Here is a 20,256-nt window from a genome sequence, read left to right on the forward strand (position 1 = left end):
AGGAACATAAATTGGTACAGCCATAGGGAAAACTGTGTGGGGGTTTCTCAAAAAGTTAAAAATAGGTCCAGCAATCCCACTTCTGGTATATATCCAAAGGAATTGAAATCAGTGTGCTGAAGAGATATCTGTACTCCCAAGTTCATTGCAGCAATATTTACAATGGCCAAGATATGGAAACATCCTAACTATCCATGAACAGATAAATGGATAAAGAAAATGTGGAATACATATATAATGGAATATATTTTTTAGTGATAAAAAGGAAGGAAATCCTTCCATTTGTGATAACACGAATGGAACTGGAAGTCATTATTCTAAGTGAAATAAGCTAGGCACAGAAAAACAAATACTGTATGAGCTCATTTATTTGTGAAACCCAAAAAATTTGAACTAATAAAAGCAGAGAGTAGAACGATGATTATCAGAGACTGGGGAGCAGGGGACGGGAGGGAAGTTTGGCTAAAGGGTACAAAACTTCAGTTACAAAATAAACAGGAGCTTTCGAGCAGCGAGATCCAGGGACAGAATCTCAGCTTCCTGCTGCGGCTGCTGCTGCCTAGAGACTGCTGAACCCCTGTCCGTCTACTTCCACCTACTCCGGACACAGAGCATCCAGTCATGGATAAAAATGAACTGGTTCAGAAGGACAAACTGGCGAGTAGGCTGAGCAATATGATGACACTGCAGTCTGCATGAAGTCCCTAACTGAGAAAGGAGGCGAATTATCCAATGAGGAGAGGAATCGTCTTTCAGTTCCTTATAAAAATGTTGTAGGAGTCTGTAGGTCATCTTGCAGGGTCATCTCAAGTATTGAGCAAAAGACAGAAGGTGCTGAGAAAAAACAGCAGATGCCTTGAAAATACAGAGAGAAAATTGAGAAGGAGCTAAGAGATATCTACAATGATGTGCTATGTACTATGTCTTTTGGAAAAGTTCTTGATCTCCAATGCCTCAGAAGCAGAGAGCAAAATCTTCTATTTAAAAATGAAGGAGGGCTGGGTGTGGTGGCTCACGCCTGTAATCCCAGCCCTCTGGGAGGCCGAGGCGGGCGGATCACGAGATCACAAGTTCGAGACCAGCTTGGCCAATATGGTGAAACCCCATCTCTACTAAAAATACAAAAATTAACCGGTTGTGGTGGCACGCGCCTGTAGTCTGAGCTACTCAGGAGGTTGAGGCAGAAGCATCGTTTGAACCCGGGAGGCGGAGGTTGCAGTGAGCCGAGACTGCGCCATTGCACTCCAGCCTGGCGGAGGGAGCAATGCTCCATTTCAACAACAACAACAACAACAAAAAAGAGACTACTATTTTTACTTGGCCTGAGGCTGCTGCTGGTTATGACACAAAAGGGATCCTAGATCAGTCACAACAAGCGTACCAAGAAGCTTGTGAAATCACCAAAAAGGAAATGCAACTAACAGATCCTATCAGATTGGTTATGGCCCTAAACTTCTCTGTCTTCTATTATGAGCTTCTGAACTCCCCAGAGAAAGCTCATTCACTTGTAAAGGCAGCTTTTGATGAAGCCCTTGCTGAACTTGATACATTAAGTGAAGAGTCATACAAAGATCGCCTGCTAATGCAGTTACTGAGAGACAACTTGACACTGTGGACATTGGATACTCAAGGAGATGAAACTGAAGCAAGAGGAAGAAAAAGTTAACCAGCCCTCCGACTTTTGTCTGCCTCATCCTAAAATTTACACAGTAGACCATTTGTCATCCACGCTGTCCCACAAATAGTTTTTTGTTTAGCTTTATGACGGGTTTATGTGTATTGCAGCAATATTCAGAATGGCCAAGATATGGAATTTCTATTTAAATTTTAATATTTCCCATGTGGTTTTTATGTTTAATATTAGAAGATTAGAGCCAGTCAACATTTAGGGAGTTATCTTTTTTCATCTTGCGATGGCAAATATGGGGATGTGGAATTTTTATACAAGTTATAAATGTTTGGCATAAGACTTTTGGTACATTGTGACTTCACAATGGCCAGAGTTAAAACTGCTTCCATGTCTGAGTGAAGAAAACTGCCTACATATTGATTTGTCCCCATGGGGAATAAAAGGGATAATTCGTTCCAGTCACAGATATAGTAACTGTGGGTACTTTAAGGTCTGGAGCACTTACAAGGCTGTGGTAGAAACAGATATGCTATGGATATCACATGTTAAACCACATATATCTGCAGAATACTCAATCTCAACGTGCACACATTTGACTACAGCTGCAGAAGTGCTCCTTTAGACAGAGCTGAGACCAATTTACTCTGGATACGGGCAGAAGTGGTTTATATTCCATATTTGTAAAGTTCACTGCTGTTTGCTTTCATTATTTTTGCTACGCTCATTATCTTTGTATTTAAATGTTTTAGGTAACCTAAGAACAAATGTAAAAGTAAAGATGCAGTAAAAGCGAATTGCTTGATAGTCATTACTTCATGTACATCAAGCAAATCAGTAAAATTAAAAAAAACACACGTATTTAATTTTTAAAGTGTTTTTTCTTTTATGCCTTTTTTTGATACTTGCCTCACATGCATGTACTGTAAAAGTAGTTAACAGAGAAGTAACTTGACATGATGCACAGTTTTGTTTCATATCTTATGAAATTTTTACAGACAATCCAACATAATTGTTAATAACACATGTATTATGTTCATGTAAGTGGAGTAAACGCTGTATAAATAGACTTTCCAGCTGCTTTCTCTATAGCTTTTCATGTAAATTAGTCTTCTGATTCTGAAATTTCTCTAAAGGAAATTGTCCATTTTTTGAAATTTATTCCTCATTCTCCCTTGGCAGTTAATGAAATTTTACCAAGTTTAAACACAAAATTTATCATAGCAAAAATACTACTAACATAACTACTGTTTGCAGCCATGCCCCATGTTCCCCTCTGCTCCTCCTCACCCTGAAAAAAATGAGTTTCTGTTTTTTCTAGTGGAAGGGGATTGATTGGAAAAAAGTAATATGTTCCTTTTTAAATTTTAATATACAGCATTTTCTAACTTAGGAAGCTACAATGTTCTTGGTCCATCATGACATTGGGTAGCATTAACTGTAAGTTTTGGGCTTCCAAATCACTTTTGATTTTTAAGAATAATTTATAGATATTATTATAGGCTGCCTTTGATTTTGATCCTTTATTCTTTCTATTTTTCAGGAGCACAAGATTACCTTCCTTTTTTAGCCTTCTCTCTTGTCACCAACCATTCCTACTTGGTGGCGGTTTACTTGGAAAAAGGCCGCATGAAATGTCTGGCTCCACTCAGTGTTTAAAACACTCTGCTTCCTTTGCCTGCATCCCATAAACTATTTCCCTCATCCTATTTACTGCAACAAATCTCTCCTTAGTTTGTGTTTATCTCCCTTTAAACCTTACCTATCCTGAATATTCTGTCACTGTCTGCCTTTAAAATCCTTCCTCTTTCTCTTCCTCTATTCTCTAAATAATGATGGGGTAAAGTTATATCCAAAGTTCGCTCTACAGAATATTTTCTCAATACTCTGCAGAAAACACCAAACAAACCATTTTAAAAGAGGCATTTTTTTGTTTTGTTTTGTTTTTTTAGAATGTAATCTCCTCAAGAGCAGGGACAATGTTGTCTCTGTGTTCTATTGTGCCTCACACATTGTAAATGCTCAATAAATATTGATGACAGGAGGCATTGAGTCCTGATTATAAGGGTGAGAAATTGAAATCCCAAACACTGTTTTGTTGCTTGTTTTATTATGACCTTAGATTAAGTTGGAAAATATTTGTCCTTTTGAATAACTGTCCCAAATATTACATTCAAATAAAAGTCCAATGGAGGAAAAAAAAAGACTAACAAGTTCTGGGTTTCTAAGGTGATGTGGTTTGGCTGTGTCCCCACCCAAATCTCATCTTGAATTGTAGTTTCCATAATTCCCATGTGTCGTGGGAGGGACCCTGTGGGAGGTAATTGAATCATGGGGAGGGCTGTTCTCATGACACTGAGTGAGTTCTCACAAGATCTGATGGTTTTTTAAGGGGCTTTTCCCTCTTTCCTCAGCACTTCTCCTTCCTGCCCTCATGTGAAGAAGGACATATTTGCTTCCCCTTCTGCCATCATTGTAAGTTTCCCGAGGCCTTCCCAGCCATGTGGAACTGTGAGTCAATTAAACCTCCTTCCTTTATAAATTGCCCAGTCTCAGGCAGTTCTTTATAGGAGTGTGAGAACAGACTAATACCTAAGGTATGACATGGGTGGTGATGGATATGTAAATTAATTTGATTATAGTAGTCATTATACAATGTATATGTTTATCAAGTCATTACATTGTACATCTTAAATATATACAACCTTTGTCAATTACATATTTAAAAGCTGGGGCAGGGGAATAAGCAAACATGGAAACCTCCAGCCAGCCACCCACCCACATTATAACAAAAACAAAAATTGTGGCTAAATAGATATTTGCCATGGAAAATAGTAATGAAAATTTATAATAGATCATAAATAATAGGACATGCCTGAAAGAGGAAAAGCCAAATTGATATTTTATTCAAAATACATTATATTGAGGTATGTGAAAGGTACAGAAAAATGTACAAATAGTGTACAACTTCATAATTTTTTTATTACAGTAAGAACACTTAACATGAGTTAACACTTAATGGTCCTCTTAACAAATTTTTAAATGTACACTACATTATGGACTATAGGTGCAATGTTATACATTATATCTTTAGAGCTTATTCATTTTGCTTGACTGAAACTTTATGACTGCTAATTAGCAACTCTCTATGTCTCTCTCCTAGGGACTGGCAACCATTATTCTACTCTTGGATTCTATGAATTTGACTATTTACATACCTCATACAAATGAAATCATGCTGTATTTGTCCTTTAGTGACAGGCTTATTTCACTTAGCAAGTGTCTTCCAGGTTCATCCATTTTGTTGCTGATGGTAGGATTTCCTTTTTTTTTTAAAAAAAAGACTGAATAATATTCCATTGTATGTACTTAACACACATCCATTTATGGATATTTAGGTTGTTTCCACATCTTAGCTATTCTGAATAATGCTTCAATGAACATGGGATCCTGGTATTAATTCTCTTAAATATAGAAAAGTAGGGTTGATGGATCATATGGTAGTTCTATATTTAATTTTTGCTGAAACCTCCATACAGTTTTTCATAGCTGCTGTGCCATTTTACATTCCCACCAACGGCGTACAAGAATTCCAATTTCTCCACATCCTCGCAAATACTTATTATTTATTTATGTGTTAATAATGGTCATCCTAACAGGTATGATGAGGTGATATCTCATTTTGGCTTTGATTTGCATTTCCCCAATGATTAGTGATGTTGAGAATCTTTTCATCTACCCATTGGCCATATGTATGTCTTTTTTGGAGAAATGTCTGTTCAAGTACTTTGCCTACTTTTTAAATTGGGTTATTGTTTTTGTTTGTTTGATTGTTTAACTACTGAGTTGTAAAAGTTTCTTATATATTTTGGATGTTAATCCCTTATCAGATAGATTATTTGCAAGTACTTCTCCCATCCTATAGGTTGTCTCCTCATTTTTTTGATTGTTTCCTTTGCTGTGCAAAAAGTTTTCATTTGGATTTATTTCTACTTACCTATTTTTGCTTTTGTTTCTTTGCTTTTGGTGTCTTATCCAATACATTATTGCCAACTTCAATGTTATGAAACTCTTCCTCTATGTTTTATTTTATGGGATTTACAATTTTGGATCTTCTTTACAGTTAATTCTTCAATTCATTTTAAGTTGAATTTTGTATATTGTGTAAGATAAAAATCAATTTCAGTCTATTATGTAGGATATCTAGTTTTCCTGGCACCATTTGTAGAAAAGACTCCTTTTCTCATTCTGTATTGTTGGCAACCTTGTTGATGATCAGTTGACCATATATGTGTGGATTTGTATCTGGGCTCTTTTGTTCTGTAGGTCTTATGCCTGTCTTTATGCCAGCATTATACTGTTTTAATTACTGTTGTTTCTTAATACATTTTGAAATCAGCAGATGTCTCTAGCTTTGTGTTTTCTCAAGATTGTTTTGGCTGTTGGGGCCCTTCGTGGTTTCATATGAATTTTAGAATTTTTATCAGCTTCTGTAAACAGTTATATTAGCATTTTGATAGAATTTGCTTTGAATCTGTAAATTGTTTTGGGTAGTGCAGAAATTTTAACAATATTAAGCCTTCCAATCCATGAACATGGATGTCTTCTTATTTATTTGTGTTTAATTTCTTTCCTCTGTGTTTCATAGTTTTCAGTGTACAGGTCTTTTACCTCATTAATTAAGTTTATTCATAAGTATTTTATTCTTTTTGATGCTATTTTAGATGAGATTATTTTCTTAATTTTCTTTTCAGGAAGTTTGTTGTTAGTGTATAGCAACACCACTGATTTTTGTATTCTGCTACTTAACAGAATTTATTCAAAGTGTATGTGTGTGCACGTGTGTGAGTATATGTAGTCCTTAGGATTTTTACATATATGATTATGCCATCTACAAAGAGAGATAATTTTACTTTTACTTTTTTCCAATTTGAATACCTTTTATTTATTTTCCTTGCCTAATTTTTCTTGCTAGGAATTTTAGTACTATGTTGAACAGAAGTGGCAAAAATGGGCATCCTTGCCTTGCTCCTTACTTTAAAGAAAAAGTGATTTTATACTCTCATATACTTTCATATTGCTTTTAATTGTTCTTTGTTGCAACTTGAAAAACTCCTTTCAGCATATCTTGTAATGCAGGTTCAGTGGTGATACATTTCCTCAGCTTTTGTTTGTCTAGGAAAGTATTCATCTCTCCTTCATTTCTGAAGAATGGTTTTGCCAAGAGTAGTATTCTTGTTTGGTATTTTTTTCTCTCTCTCAGCACTTTGGATATATCATCCCACTTACTTCTGGCCTGCAAAGTTTCTGCTGAAAAATTCTCCTAATATTTTTATGGGGACACCACTGTATTAACAAGTCACTTTTCTTTTGCTGCTTTCAAAATTCTCACTTTGCCCTTGACCTTTGATAATTTATCATAATGTATCTCAGTGTGGCTATCTTGGTATCATCTTATTTGGGGTCCACTGGGCATCGTAGGTGCCCATTAGGGGATTTCTAGATGCCCTTAGATTTGGAAATTTTCCTTTATTATTTTTTGAATAAGCTTTCTTTTTCTCTCCCTTCTTTTTCCGAGAATCCTATAATTTCTATACTGACCCACTTAATGGTGTCCCATAAGTCCTTTATGCTTTTTCTTTTTTTTTTTTTTTTTTGAGACCGAGTCTCGCTCTGTTGCCCAGGCTGGAGTGCAGTGGCACAATCTCGGCTCACTGCAAGCTCTGCCTCCTGAGTTCATGCCATTCTCTTGCCTCAGCCTCCTGAGGAGCTGGGACTACAGGCGCCTGCCACCACGCCTGGCTAATTTTTTTTTTTGTATTTTTAGGAGAGATGGGGTTTCACCATGTTAGCCAGGATGGTCTCTATCTCCTGACCTTGTGATCTGCCCGTCTCAGCCTCCCAAAGTGCTGGGATTACAGGCATGAACCACCAAGCCCAGCCCTTTTAAGCTTTTTTTTTTTTTACTCTTTTTATTCTTTTCATTTCTGTAGATAATTTCAATAAACTTTCTTCAAGTTCACTGACCTTTTCTTCTGCTTGCTCTAGTCTGCTGTAGAACCTACCTAGTGAATTTCATTTCAACTATTGTGTTCTTCAGCTCTATGATTTCTATTTGATACTTTTAAATCTTTCTATCTCTCTTGAAATTCTCATATTCATGCATGTTCTCCTGACCTTATTTTGCATTTTTACGATGGTTATTTTGATTTCTCTGTCAGGTATATCACATATCTTTGTATCCTTGTGGTCAGTTTCTGGAAACTTATTCTATTTTTTGGAGCATATTTTTCTGTTTCTTTGTTGTCCTTGACTCTTGTGTTGATGTTTGCACAATAGTCTCATAGAATGGACTCATATAGGAGAAGCACTTCACCAATCTGCCAGTCCAGACATTCTGGGAGCATCTCAAGTCCAGATGCTATCTCAGACTGTTATTTCTGTTCTCAGTGGTTCCTAGGCATTTGGAATATGGCAGGACCCATAAATGCTCTGAGACAGTTGAGGTAGAGCCAGTGCCTTGGGCAGCCCTCAGAAAAATCAGACTGTTGAACATATGGTTCTCTCTTTTTCTTTCCCTTCTTAGGGAGCTGGGTTTTTTTTTTTTTTGGAAAGGGAGCAGTTGTGGTTCAGTGTTGTTCTGTTTATTTTGCCTATTTGCTTTGCCCTGAGCTGGAAGCGGGGAATGTGGCATGTACTAGCTTGCTATTCAAACTGCAGCCTTTGTTCTTAATGATGCCCCTGTGTCTAGGGTATGCCAGGTCCTGTCTGCCCTTGCCTGAGATAGGTAAAACAGAAGTAAATGCCCTGGCAGCCCCCAGAAAAATTAGAATGCTGGACTTATGGCCCAGTGTTTTCATTCCTTCACCAAGGAGAAGCTTGAGGAATTGCCACACTGTCTTCCACAATGGTTGAACTAATTTACACTCCCAAGTGTTCCTATTTCTTTGCATCCTTGCCAGCATCTGTTCAGTTTCCAGACTTTTTAATGATCACCATTCTAACTGGCGCAAGATGGTATCTCATCGTGGTTTTGATTTGCATTTCTCTAATGACCAGTGATGATGAGCTTTTTTACATATGTTTGTTGGTCACATAAATGTCTTCTTTTGTGAAGTGTGTGTTCATATCCTTTGCCTACTTTTCGATGGGGTTGTTTATTTTTTTTTCTTGTAAATTTGTTTAAGTTCCTTGTAGATTCTGGATATTAGAACTTTGTCAGATGGATAGATTGCAAAAATTTTCTCCCATTCTGTAGGTTACCTGTTCACTCTGATGATAGTTTCTTTTGCTGAGCAGAAGCTCTTTAGTTTAATTAGATCCCATTTGTCAATTTTGCCTTTTGTTGCATTTGCTTTTGGTTTTTAGTCATGAAGTCTTTGCCCATGCCTATGCCCTGAATGGTATTGCCTAGGTTTTCTTCCAGGGTTTTTATGGTTTTAGGTTTTACTTTTAAGGCTTTAATCTGAGACAGCATAAATTTCAACTTGTAGCATGCAAATTCATGCATATTTATTTTAAGTAAATTGAGCATTCAGTTTGAGAAAACAATTGTTAATGGATACAAAAGCAAATTTTTTGTCAGTTTCAAGAAAGAAATCTAGTATGTAACTTAAAGAGGAAACCTTGCTTGTCAAAGAGGAAGCCAGAGATGTGGGGTGGGTGAAAGGCATGTGCAAAGACCGTGCTAGAGGAGGAAAGATACATGGTAGGGAAGGGGTGTTAGCTCTGTTATCTCTTCCTTTCAGGTAGCAGCATAGTTAAAACTCATCTTGATAATTTTGCCTCACCAAAAAAGCCAGTCATTTTGTCATATGTTTCAATGTTCATTATTGTGAAAGATGATAAAATATGGCTGAAGGGAACCAAAGTGTGGGCATAGAAGATAATAGGTAACTTACGAAGGGGCAAGGAGGTGGTTGTGAAAATTGGAATAGGAAACAATTTGGAGGCCGTAAGGTATGACAGGTTCTGATTTGCATTTTGCAAGGTTCTGTTGACAATTCTCACAAAATAGCATCGTGTGCAAACACCAAAGACCATCTTCAGTTTGTTTCCAGTCTAAATCTCAAGTTCAATTCGTGATTATTTGCTGCACAAATAATTAACTACTATAAGCTACTAGGAAACGCCACACAGAACCATGACTTCAGGACTTTTCCCAGCAGGTGTGGGGTAATTTCACTAAGAAGTAGGCAATAAGGCTGGGTGCCGGGCTCACGCCTGTAATCCCAGCACTTTGGGAGGCCGAGGCGGGTGGATCACCTGAGATCGGGAGTTCAATCTAGCCTGACCAACATGGAGAAACCCTGTCTCTACTAAAAATACAAAATCAGCCGGGCGTGGTGGCGCATGCCTGTAATCCCAGCTACTCCGGAGACTCAGCAGGTGAATCGCTTGAATCCAGGAGGCGGAGTTTGTGGTGAGCCAAGATCGCGCCATTGCACTCCAGCTTGGGCAACAAGAGCGAAACTCCGTCAAAAAAAAAAAAGAAAAGAAAAGAAAAAGAAAGATAAAATGAAAATTCGTGGCCGGGCGCAGTGGCTCACTCCTGTAATCTCAGCACTTTGGGAGGCCGAGGTGGGTGAGTCACCTGAGGACAGGAGTTCAAGACCAGCCTGGCCAACATGGTGAAACCCCTTCTCTACTAAAAATTCAAAAAAATTAGCCCAGTGTTGCTGCACACTCCTGTAGTCCCAGCTACTTGGGAGGCTGAGGCAGGAGAATTGCTTGAATCTGGGAGGCGGAGGTTGCAGTGAGCCATTGCACTCCAGCCTGGGTGACAGAGTGAGACTCTGTCTCAAAAAAAAAAAAAAAAAAAAAAAGGAAAATAGAAAATTGTTGAGGCTATCATTTTAATTTTAAGTCTGCTCTCAAATGTTACCTTGTCTGGGAATTCCTTCCCTGAACTCTATATATCCCCTATCAGGCAGAATCGTTTTACCCTTCTATGTGTTCCAACATCCTCTGGCCTCCAACATATTGGGTAATAATATATCATTTATCTTTGTTCTATTCTGCTTGATTGTGGACTAGAAGGACCTGGGATTTTGGCATTCATCTGTGCATGCACAGTGATAAGGGCAGTGCCTGGCATGGAACATTAAGTTCTTTTTGGATGAACGTATAAGTGAGAAAGGTCTATTCCTTAATTCCAATAGCACCTTGTTTAGGTCCACCAATTCCTGAAGACACCATGGGAAGATGACACCTGAGTTAATAAACTTGGATACAAAAGCTATACCAATATGTCTTTTAGTATACTCTGTTTATGCAAATATCTTAGTTTCCTGCAAAAAGATTTTCTTTTTCACCCCCCACCCCCCCAAAAAAACCACACATGATTAGAGGTGTGATTTTTAGTATCTTAAATATTATTGAAAGCCATTCAAGGTTATGTTTATAATTAAACTGAAATAAAAGAGATTAAAACCTTCTCTGAATCTTATCTGTACTGATTTTGCTATGGTCTAGCTAGTTATGGTATTTCAATGATCACATGGTTTAGCCCTAATTCTAACTTAGGCATACTACTCAGTCCAATGCTGTTTAGATCTGCTCATGGGATTTGTTGTAAAGTTCATGTCTCTCAGTGTTTTCACTATCCCATTCTTGCCATTGTGAAGATCTAAGCACCATCAGTCTAATAATTTAGCAGACAATGGAGTCTTCTTAGCTTTTACACACTATCAGGTATGGTTCACAGCAGTTAGAATGCAGCCTGTTGTATTTCCAAGACCATCTGCTGCAGCGAATCATGTAAACAGTTTCCAAAAGACGGAAAGAGAGAGAAAGATGATAGATATTAAAGTCAGAGATGGATCTGGAGACTTAGAGACTAACACACACTCACTCACATACAACAGCACTTCAGTTTTGGGTCTATGTGTGAAACCAAGCATGCCTTAAACAAGGAAGACAAGCTTTTCAAAGGTGCAATTGGATAACTTCGCCATAGAAATGGCTGAATTGGGACACAAGTGGGGACAATTCCAGAAGAAGGGCACATATCTTTCTTTTCTGCAGTTCTTTCTCACCTTCTCAACTCCTACTAAAATGTCTCATTTTCAGGTTCTGTAAATCCTGCTAGTCTCAGGCAAAATTATGCTCCAGGAGTCTCAAATTTTCTTATTTCATATTAGTCTTTATTTAGTAGGCTTCTCAATTTTTCTATTCATCACAAGTAAAAGCCTGTTGATCTTAATCAGCCAAGAAACTTGTCTGTCTGGCAAATGACTTATGTATAAAGATAATCATCAATGTCATGAGGTAACCCATTTCAACTGCCTATTCAGAGCATGCAGTAAGAGGAAATCCACCAAGTCTCAATATAATAATATTCTTTACTCCTGGACAGCTCGGTTAATGAAAAAATGGACACGGAAAGTAATAGGAGAGCAAATCTTGCTCTCCCACAAGAGCCTTCCAGGTAGGTACAAGGTATTATTTTTTTCTACTCTCAGTCACTTAGTGGCAGGGGAAGTCATAGTCACAGTGCTTAGGAGATGAAACTTTATTGATTTAGGCATGGATCCATCTAGTTTAATTAATATATTGGGTATGAGGAAGCTACTTGCTGTACTTTCCAAGTGGTTCTCTCTCCCTGGAGAGGAACATTTTTACTCAGCTTGCAAACTGGAAATAGATTTTCTGACATTAGAAGCTCATTTTCTGGGTATGAGACAGGAGAGTTCATACTGTGTATGTAGATCTCTTGCTTCTGGGTCTGACATGTGCTGAGGGACACATATCCTTCACACATGCTTTTATAAATACTTTATAAAGTAACCTGCTTCTTGATTGGTCTTTATAATCCATAAGCTGTGGGATGCTTCTCTGAAGATGAAAATAGTAATAGAGTCCCATCTAGCTATTCAAAGCCATTCCTTCACTGTATTCTGTGCACATGAAGTTGGGGTTTGTTAACTGACAAAATATATTCAGATACATTTCTATGTTAAAAGGATTGTGAGATGCATAGGTAAATGTGTTTATTTTCAGTTTTACTTGTCAACATAGATGAATGAGAAAGAACTTGAAAGTAACACTGGATTAAGAATAGGAAAATTTGGCATGGATTTTGCTCCATTTTGTCCCATCTAATCACTTGGATAGTGTTCAGGTGTTCTTGGTCAGTTACTTGGATGCTCTGAGCTTTAGTTTCTTGGTGATTACAATGAAGATTTGAATTACAGGATGGCTTTGAAAAAATAAACAAAACTCCCCTTTCTGTCTGTCGAGAATGTTGCACAGGGAGTTACAGAATGTTCTCATGACCGAATTGCTTTTAAATTTCACAGTGTGCCTGTATTTGAAGTCTTGGAAATATCTCCCCAGGAAGTATCTTCAGGCAGACTATTGAAGTCGGCCTCATCCCCACCACAGCATACATGGCTGAGAGTTTTGAAAAAAGAGCAGGAGTTCCTGGGGGTGAGTGAGCCTCCTCCAACTTTGACTAGAGTAAGGGTTGGGTCTAGAAAAGAATATTGAGTTGCATCAACTGTTTTCCCACTTGGATTCATGAGAGGTGTCAGGTCCTTTAAAAAACATGGTAGATAAAGAGTTGACACTAACTGGGTCCTTTTGGGAAGAGAGAAGCATTTCCTCATAAAGACTTTAAATTGCTAGGACAAGAATGGCCAACAGGAGTGAAGGATTCATAATCTTTATCTTTACTTAGATGTAAAGAACAATTACTGATGTTCAACATGACTACATACATAAAGGCGCATGGAGAAAAGTATTGGCCTTCCATGCATTAGGTAGTGCTTGTACCAATTCTTATAGTGACCAGGGTATCCTGGAAAATCTTACGTGTGGATCATTTCTCAGGACAGTCTAGGACACTAAAGCAGTTTCTCATGTTTGGCTTCTATTATTAAAAAATGATACAATCTCGGGAAAATTTTTTTTGATTTTCATGAAATTCATGTGTTTTTCTATAGGTAACACAAATTCTGACTGCTATGATATGCCTTTGTTTTGGAACAGTTGTCTGCTCTGTACTTGATATTTCACACATTGAGGGAGACATTTTTTCATCATTTAAAGTAGGTTATCCATTCTGGGGAGCCATATTTGTGAGTATATATCTATAATTGTTTCTGAAATAACACTGAACATAGGTTTTTCTCTTTCTCAGATCTAACCAGTTGTTTATTCCCAGTATTAAGATGATATTTATAATTCTTAACATAGATATGCTCATTAACAACAACAAAAGATTCTTTTTACAATTAACGGTGGGTTAAACATTTAGCCCACAGTTTTATCCCATGAGAAACCTGAATCTAATTCAAGTTAAATGACTTGCCTAAGGGCCACTTGACTAATAGTAATTGACCCTAAACTTTCAGAATCCAACTCCAAGAACATACTTCTAGCACTATTCATCAATAAAGGTATATGATAAGTACATACAACTTTATCTGTCAACTAAAAATAACAACAGAGGCTGGGCATGGTGGCTCACACCCGTAATCCCAGCACTTTGGGAGGCTGAGGCAGGTGGATCACCTGAGGTCAGGAGTTTGAGACCAGCCTGACCAACATGGTGAAACCTCATCTCTACTAAATATAAAAAATTAGCTGAGTGTGATAGTGCATGCCTGTAATCCCAGCTACTTAAGAGGCTGAGGCAGGAGGCTTGTTTGAACCTGGGAGGCAGAGGTTGCAGTGAGCTGAGATTGTGCCATTGCACTCCAGCCTGGACAATAAGAGCGAAACTCTGTCTCAAAATAATAATAATAATAATAGAAAATAAAGTTGTCTTCATGAAAAATGAAGAGATTGCTGGGGTGAGAAAAATTAAGATCAATGGGCATATGGTGACCTTCTATGTCCTAGAAACTCTTTTAGGTATTTTCTCCTGGTATCTCTTTTACTCATCGTTCTATCTGGAAAAATAGGTGGATGAGTGAGATAATAAGGTATATAACTTTTTAAAGGTCTAATTGACATATAATAAATTGCAAGTATTTCAGATGTACAATTTGCTAACCTTGACACACATAGACACACATGAAAACATCACCACATTAATACAATGTATGTATCCATCATTTCCAAAAGCTTCCCTGTGTATCTTTGTAACTCTTTCTTCCTCCCTCCACTCCTTGTCCTCTCGTTCCCAAGAAAACATTGATCTGCTTTCTGTGAATATAAATTAACTTACATTTTTTAGAGCTTTATATAAGTATGTTCTCTTTACTGTTTGTCTTCCTTCGCTGCACAGTTATTTTGAGATTCTTCAAGTTTTTTCTTTATATCGATACTTCATTCACAAGAATATATTTTAATTCTAGACTATGTCACATTGACTTTGTAGTCTGCTAAATCCTTAGTGCTCAGATGACTTGTTCAGGACTCTCCTTGAACCTGTACCTCTGTTATAATTGAAACTTGTCTCTACTGTCTTTTTATTTCAAACACAGCTTATGAGGTGTCTCTCAACCCATCAAACTCACAATCTGAGTCTTTAGGAGATTGCTTTGAATTTGTGCTATTGACTTATATTTATATCAAATATGTAAATATTTGGTAAAAATATCATCATGTACATTTTCATAATTACTCTATATTCACATGATATATGTCAGACTCTGGAAATATGCATGCCACAGACACGTGTTTCTTGCCTAAAGGGGCTGATGGAAGACGCACATACAAATAGACAATTGCAATAGAATGAGAGTGGTGGTCTAATCGATTCATGCCCTGATGTTGCTGGACGTTGCTACTCCAAGAGTAACCCCTGCATTGTCAGGGTTAGCATCTCCTGGAAGCCTCATGTAAATGAAGAATTTCATGCTCCATCCAGGACCTAATGAATAAGAATCTGCATTTTAGCAAGAACCTCATATGATTCATATACACTTTTTTTTTTTTTTTTTTTTTTTTAGATGGAGTCTCACTCTTGTCGCCCAGGCTGGAGTGCAATGGCATGATCTTGGCTCACTGCAACCTCTGCCTCCCGGGTTCAAGTGATTCTCCTGTCTCAGCCTCCCTAGTAGCTGGGACTACAGGTGCACGCCACAGTGGCTGGCTAATTTTGTATTTTTAGTAGAGACAGGGTTTCACCATTTTGGTCAGGCTGGTCTTGAACTCCTGACCTCCAGTGATTCCCCCGCCTCAGCTTCCCAAAGTGCTGGGATTACAGACATGAGCCACCACACCCAGCCTTATTCGTATACACATTTAATTCTAAGAAGCACTCTATAGAAAATAAGAATAAGGAAATATTGGGCTCACAGGTGACATTAATAAGTAACTTTATCGAGTACCCCAAATTTTACCTATGTTTGGAAGATGGGGTTAAAAAGGACACATTGAAAACAAAAAAACTCATTGTGGCTTTTTTTTCCTCCTTTTTGAACAGTTTTCTATTTCTGGAATTTTGTCAATTATATCTGAAAGGAGAAATGCAACATACCTGGTGAGTTGCCTGTTTCTGTCTTTGTCCATCCTTGAAAAGATAAGAAGAACAGAGTTTTAAGAGTCTTAAGGGAAACACATCTTTGTCTCCTATATTACTTGTCAATGTGGATATATGATTTTGTTTCAATCTATTTTGTGTCCTAAGGCTTTTTGCAACAGAAGTTGGATATAATCATTAGAAACATAAATTGTACCATTTAATATACAATGAAGTTTATGTTTACCTTGACGCTTGTTCTAAAAAAAGTGTCCTCACACTGGCATTGTCCTTGTAGGCATATTCACATGATCAAATAAATAATTAGTTTTCAATTAAGGAGAATATTTGAAAATATTCTCATGTGTTCGTATGTGTTCATGTGGTTCCTGAAGGCAGTCCAGCGAGAAAGTAATATATGCTCATTAAACAATGCGGACATTTTCAGGGTTTCCCTTTTTAACCAAAATTTGGAAGCAATGTGGAATTTACGGGATGCATCCAGCCCTGAAATGAAGATAGGGTTATTGAATGTGCCAGCAAGTGCAGGCCCAGGTCTGAGTGTTCTTCATTATTATCAGGTGAGAGGAAGCCTGGGAGCAAACACTGCCAGCAGCATAGCTGGGGGAATGGGAATTACCATCCTGATCATCAACCTGAAGAAGAGCTTAGCCTATATCCACATCCACAGTTGCCAGAAACTTTTTGAGACCAAGTGCTTTATGGCTTCCTTTTCCACTGTATGTATTTTTTTGTGTGTGGGAAGACTAAGATTCTGGGTCCTAATGTAAGTAAGAAGCCCTCTTCTCCTGTTCCATGAACACCATCCTTTTCTGTAACTTCTATTACACAGTATAGTGGTTCTGTAAGTTCACACAGCCCAGGGAGATGCTGGCTGCCCACTCCCCTCAACCCAGGCAGATTCCTCGGGGTTAAAGTTATCTCCTGCAAGTGACGATCTCTGGGTTTTTCTGTGCCTGTGTTTGTGTGTGTGTGTGTGTGTGTGTGTGTGTGTGTATGTGTCACCTTAAAAGGACTGGTCAGATGGTAGGGAGATGAAAACAGGAGATGCTATAAGAAAATAAACTTTTGGGGCGCATACCATGTGACTCTTTTTGTTTGTCGTTTGTTGCTGTTCAATAGGAAATTGTAGTGATGATGCTGTTTCTCACCATTCTGGGACTTGGTAGTGCTGTGTCACTCACAATCTATGGAGCTGGGGAAGAACTCAAAGGAAACAAGGTAGATAGAAGACTGATATAAAATCTTGAATGACAGGCTAACGAATTGGAGCTTTATTCCTTAAAAATATGGCCTGGGTTTTCTGAAACATTTCTTCCAGAAAATAGTTTCTCCAAGTTTTATTACTTTGGTTTCCAAATCTCACATTTTAAATCACATTTTATACCCATAAGTAGCATACATTTCATAATATATCCCTCTGAATGAGGGTTGGGATAATAGGATCTGTATAATGTTAGAAAATGCCTTAAAGTGTGTGGAGCATGAGAGATGAATGTGCTTGTGAGGAAACCACCCAGGTATCTGGCCTTGTTTTCTGCCCCAGAAGTAGCCGCCTATTCCTGTTTCTGTTTTATTCCTTTGTTTCTTGACTTTTCCTTTCCAACTTGCTCTAAAACCTCAGTTTTCTTTCCTTTCTGATTCATGACTACCAAATGTTTCCACTTGCCTCACCCGTCCATTACACCTTTGATAAGAACCACCAGCACCTTGTGCTCATGTACTTGCCCATGTCTGATGGAAGAAACAGACTCTCTCCATCTGTCCACTTTCCTGAGGCATTCAAGTCTAGCCACCTTTTAAAATCACTCTCCTCCAGGCTGGGCACGGTGGCTCATGCCTGTAATCCCAGCACTTTGTGAGGCCGAGGAGGGCGGATCACTTGAAGTCAGGAGTTCGAAACCAGCCTGGCCAAATGGCAAAACCAAATCTTCAATTAAAACCAAATCTTAAACCAAATCTCTACTAAAAAATACAACAAAACAAAACAACAACAACAAAAACAGAAAAGGAAACATTAGCCCAGCGTGGTGGCAGGTACCTGAGGTTCCAGATACTTGGGAGGCTGAAGCAGGAGAATCGCTTGAGCCCAAGAGGTGGAGGTTGCAGTGAGCCGAGATCATGCCACTGCACCACAGCCAGGGTGACAGAGCCATACTTCCCAGCACTTTGGGAGGCCAAAGCCGAAGAATAATTTGAGGTCAGGATTTGGAGACCAGCCTGGCCAACATGGTGAAACTCCGTCTGTACTAAAAATATAAAACTCAGTGGGGCATGGGGGCACACACCTGTAATTTCAGCTACTTAGGAGGCTGAGGCAGGAGAATTGCTTTAACCCGGGAGGCGGAAGTTGCAGTGAGCCAAGATCGTGGCCACTGCACTCCAGCCTGGGTGACATAGTGAGACTCTGTCTCAAAAAAAAAAAAAAAAAGAAATTAAAAAAATCACTCTCTTCCAAAGATAGATAAATAAGACAGCAGATATACTAAGGAATAACCTCACCAACTTGTCATTGACTGACATGATTTCTTTTGGGCCCACTTGGCCAGCCAGTCTGGTTTGGTTTTCTGGAAATGAAAGAAATAATCAGAGTTTAATGACAGAGAGCGTGAGACCCAGAAAGACAAAAGTAGATGAGGTAAGTCTCTTGAGTGAGACTTCTAGGGATGGGAAATTCGTGGTGATTGATATGAAATGATTTTTCCCTTATCAGGTTCCAGAGGATCGTGTTTATGAAGAATTAAACATATATTCAGCTACTTACAGTGAGTTGGAAGACCCAGGGGAAATGTCTCCTCCCATTGATTTATAAGAATCACGTGTCCAGAACACTCTGATTCACAGCCAAGGATCCAGAAGGCCAAGGTCTTGTTAAGGGGCTACTGGAAAAATTTCTATTCTCTCCACAGCCTGCTGGTTTTACATTAGATTTATTTGCCTGATAAGAATATTTTGTTTTTGCTGCTTCTGTTCACCTTAATATTCTCCTTCTATTTGTAGATATGATAGACTCCTATTTTTCTTGTTTTATATTATGACCACACACATCTCTGCTGGAAAGTCAACATGTAGTAAGCAAGATTTAACTGTTTGATTATAACTGTGCAAATACAGAAAAAAAGAAGGCTGGCTGAAAGTTGAGTTAAACTTTGACAGTTTGATAATATTTGGTTCTCAGGGTTTTTTTTTTTTTTTTTTAGCATTCTTAATAGTTACAGTTGGGCATGATTTGTACCATCCACCCATACCCACACAGTCACACATACATATGTATTACTTACACTATATATAACTTCCTATGCAAATATTTTACCACCAGTCAATAATACATTTTTGCCAAGACATGAAGTTTTATAAAGATCTGTATAATTGCCTGAATCACCAGCACATTCACTGACATGATATTATTTGCAGATTGACAAGTAGGAAGTGGCGAATTTTATTAAGTTACTCGTTGTCTGGGGAGGTAGATAGGTAAAAACAGGGAAATTATAAGTGGGGAGATTAACATTTCACAAATGTTTAGTGAAACATTTGTGAAAAAAGAAGACTAAATTAAGACCTGAGCTGAAATAAAGTGAGTGGAAATGGAAATAATGGTTATATCTAAAACATGTAGAAAAAGAGTAACTGGTAGATTTTGTTAACAAATTAAAGAATAAAGTTAAACAAGCAACTGGTTGACTAATACATTAAGTGTCTGAGTCTAAGATGAAAGGAGAGGAGAGCACTGGTTATTGTTGAAAAAATGATAAAAAGGGTCGGGCGCGGAGGCTCACGCCTGTAATCCCAGCACTTTGGGAGGCCGAGGTGGGCAGATCACGAAGTCAGTAGTTTGAGACCAGCCTGGCCAACATAGTGAAACCCCGTCTCTACTAAAAATACAAAAAAAAATTAGCTGGGTGTGGTGGCAGTCACCTGTAGTCCCAGCTACTTGGGAGGCTGAGGCAGGAGAATCGCTTGAACCTGGGAGGCGGAGGTTGCAGTGAGCCGAGATCGCACCAGTGCACTCCAGCCTTGGTGACAATGGGAGACTCCATCTCAAAAAAAAAAAAAAAAAAAAAAAAAAAGATAAAAAGTCAGAAATCTGAAAAGTGGAGGAAGAGTACAAATAGACCTAAATTAAGCTCATTTTTAGGCTTTGATTTTGGGGAGACAAAGGGAAATGCAGCCATAGAGGGCCTGATGACATCCA

The 20,256-nt window shown here is 38.2% G+C and overlaps 1 protein-coding gene and 1 pseudogene across 1 annotated transcript; both read left to right on the forward strand.

The window, feature by feature from the left end:
- The first annotated feature begins 597 nt into the window (after positions 1-597).
- LOC466620 (14-3-3 protein zeta/delta-like) lies at positions 598-1,666 on the forward strand (annotated as a pseudogene).
- Positions 1,667-11,898: 10,232 nt separating this feature from the next.
- MS4A2 (membrane spanning 4-domains A2) lies at positions 11,899-20,140 on the forward strand. The gene is made up of 7 exons (XM_024347168.3): positions 11,899-12,056; positions 12,928-13,057; positions 13,573-13,707; positions 16,005-16,061; positions 16,622-16,780; positions 17,184-17,282; positions 18,775-20,140. The coding sequence occupies exons 1-7, from the start codon at positions 12,001-12,003 to the stop codon at positions 18,871-18,873; spliced, it is 735 nt and encodes a 244-aa protein (XP_024202936.2). The 5' UTR covers positions 11,899-12,000; the 3' UTR covers positions 18,874-20,140.
- The last annotated feature ends 116 nt before the right edge of the window (positions 20,141-20,256 follow it).

The sequence above is a fragment of the Pan troglodytes genome, chromosome 9, assembly GCF_028858775.2.
Source record: "Pan troglodytes isolate AG18354 chromosome 9, NHGRI_mPanTro3-v2.0_pri, whole genome shotgun sequence".
Lineage (NCBI taxonomy): Eukaryota > Metazoa > Chordata > Mammalia > Primates > Hominidae > Pan > Pan troglodytes.

Coding starts and splice junctions, on each gene's coding strand:
- MS4A2 (XM_024347168.3), top strand. CDS start 12,001: ATGGACACGGAAAGTAATAGGAGAGCAAATCTTGCTCTCCCACAAGAG. Junction 12,057..12,927: donor CTCCCACAAGAGCCTTCCAG/GTAGGTACAAGG, acceptor TAAATTTCACAG/TGTGCCTGTATTTGAAGTCT. Junction 17,283..18,774: donor AAGAACTCAAAGGAAACAAG/GTAGATAGAAGA, acceptor TTCCCTTATCAG/GTTCCAGAGGATCGTGTTTA.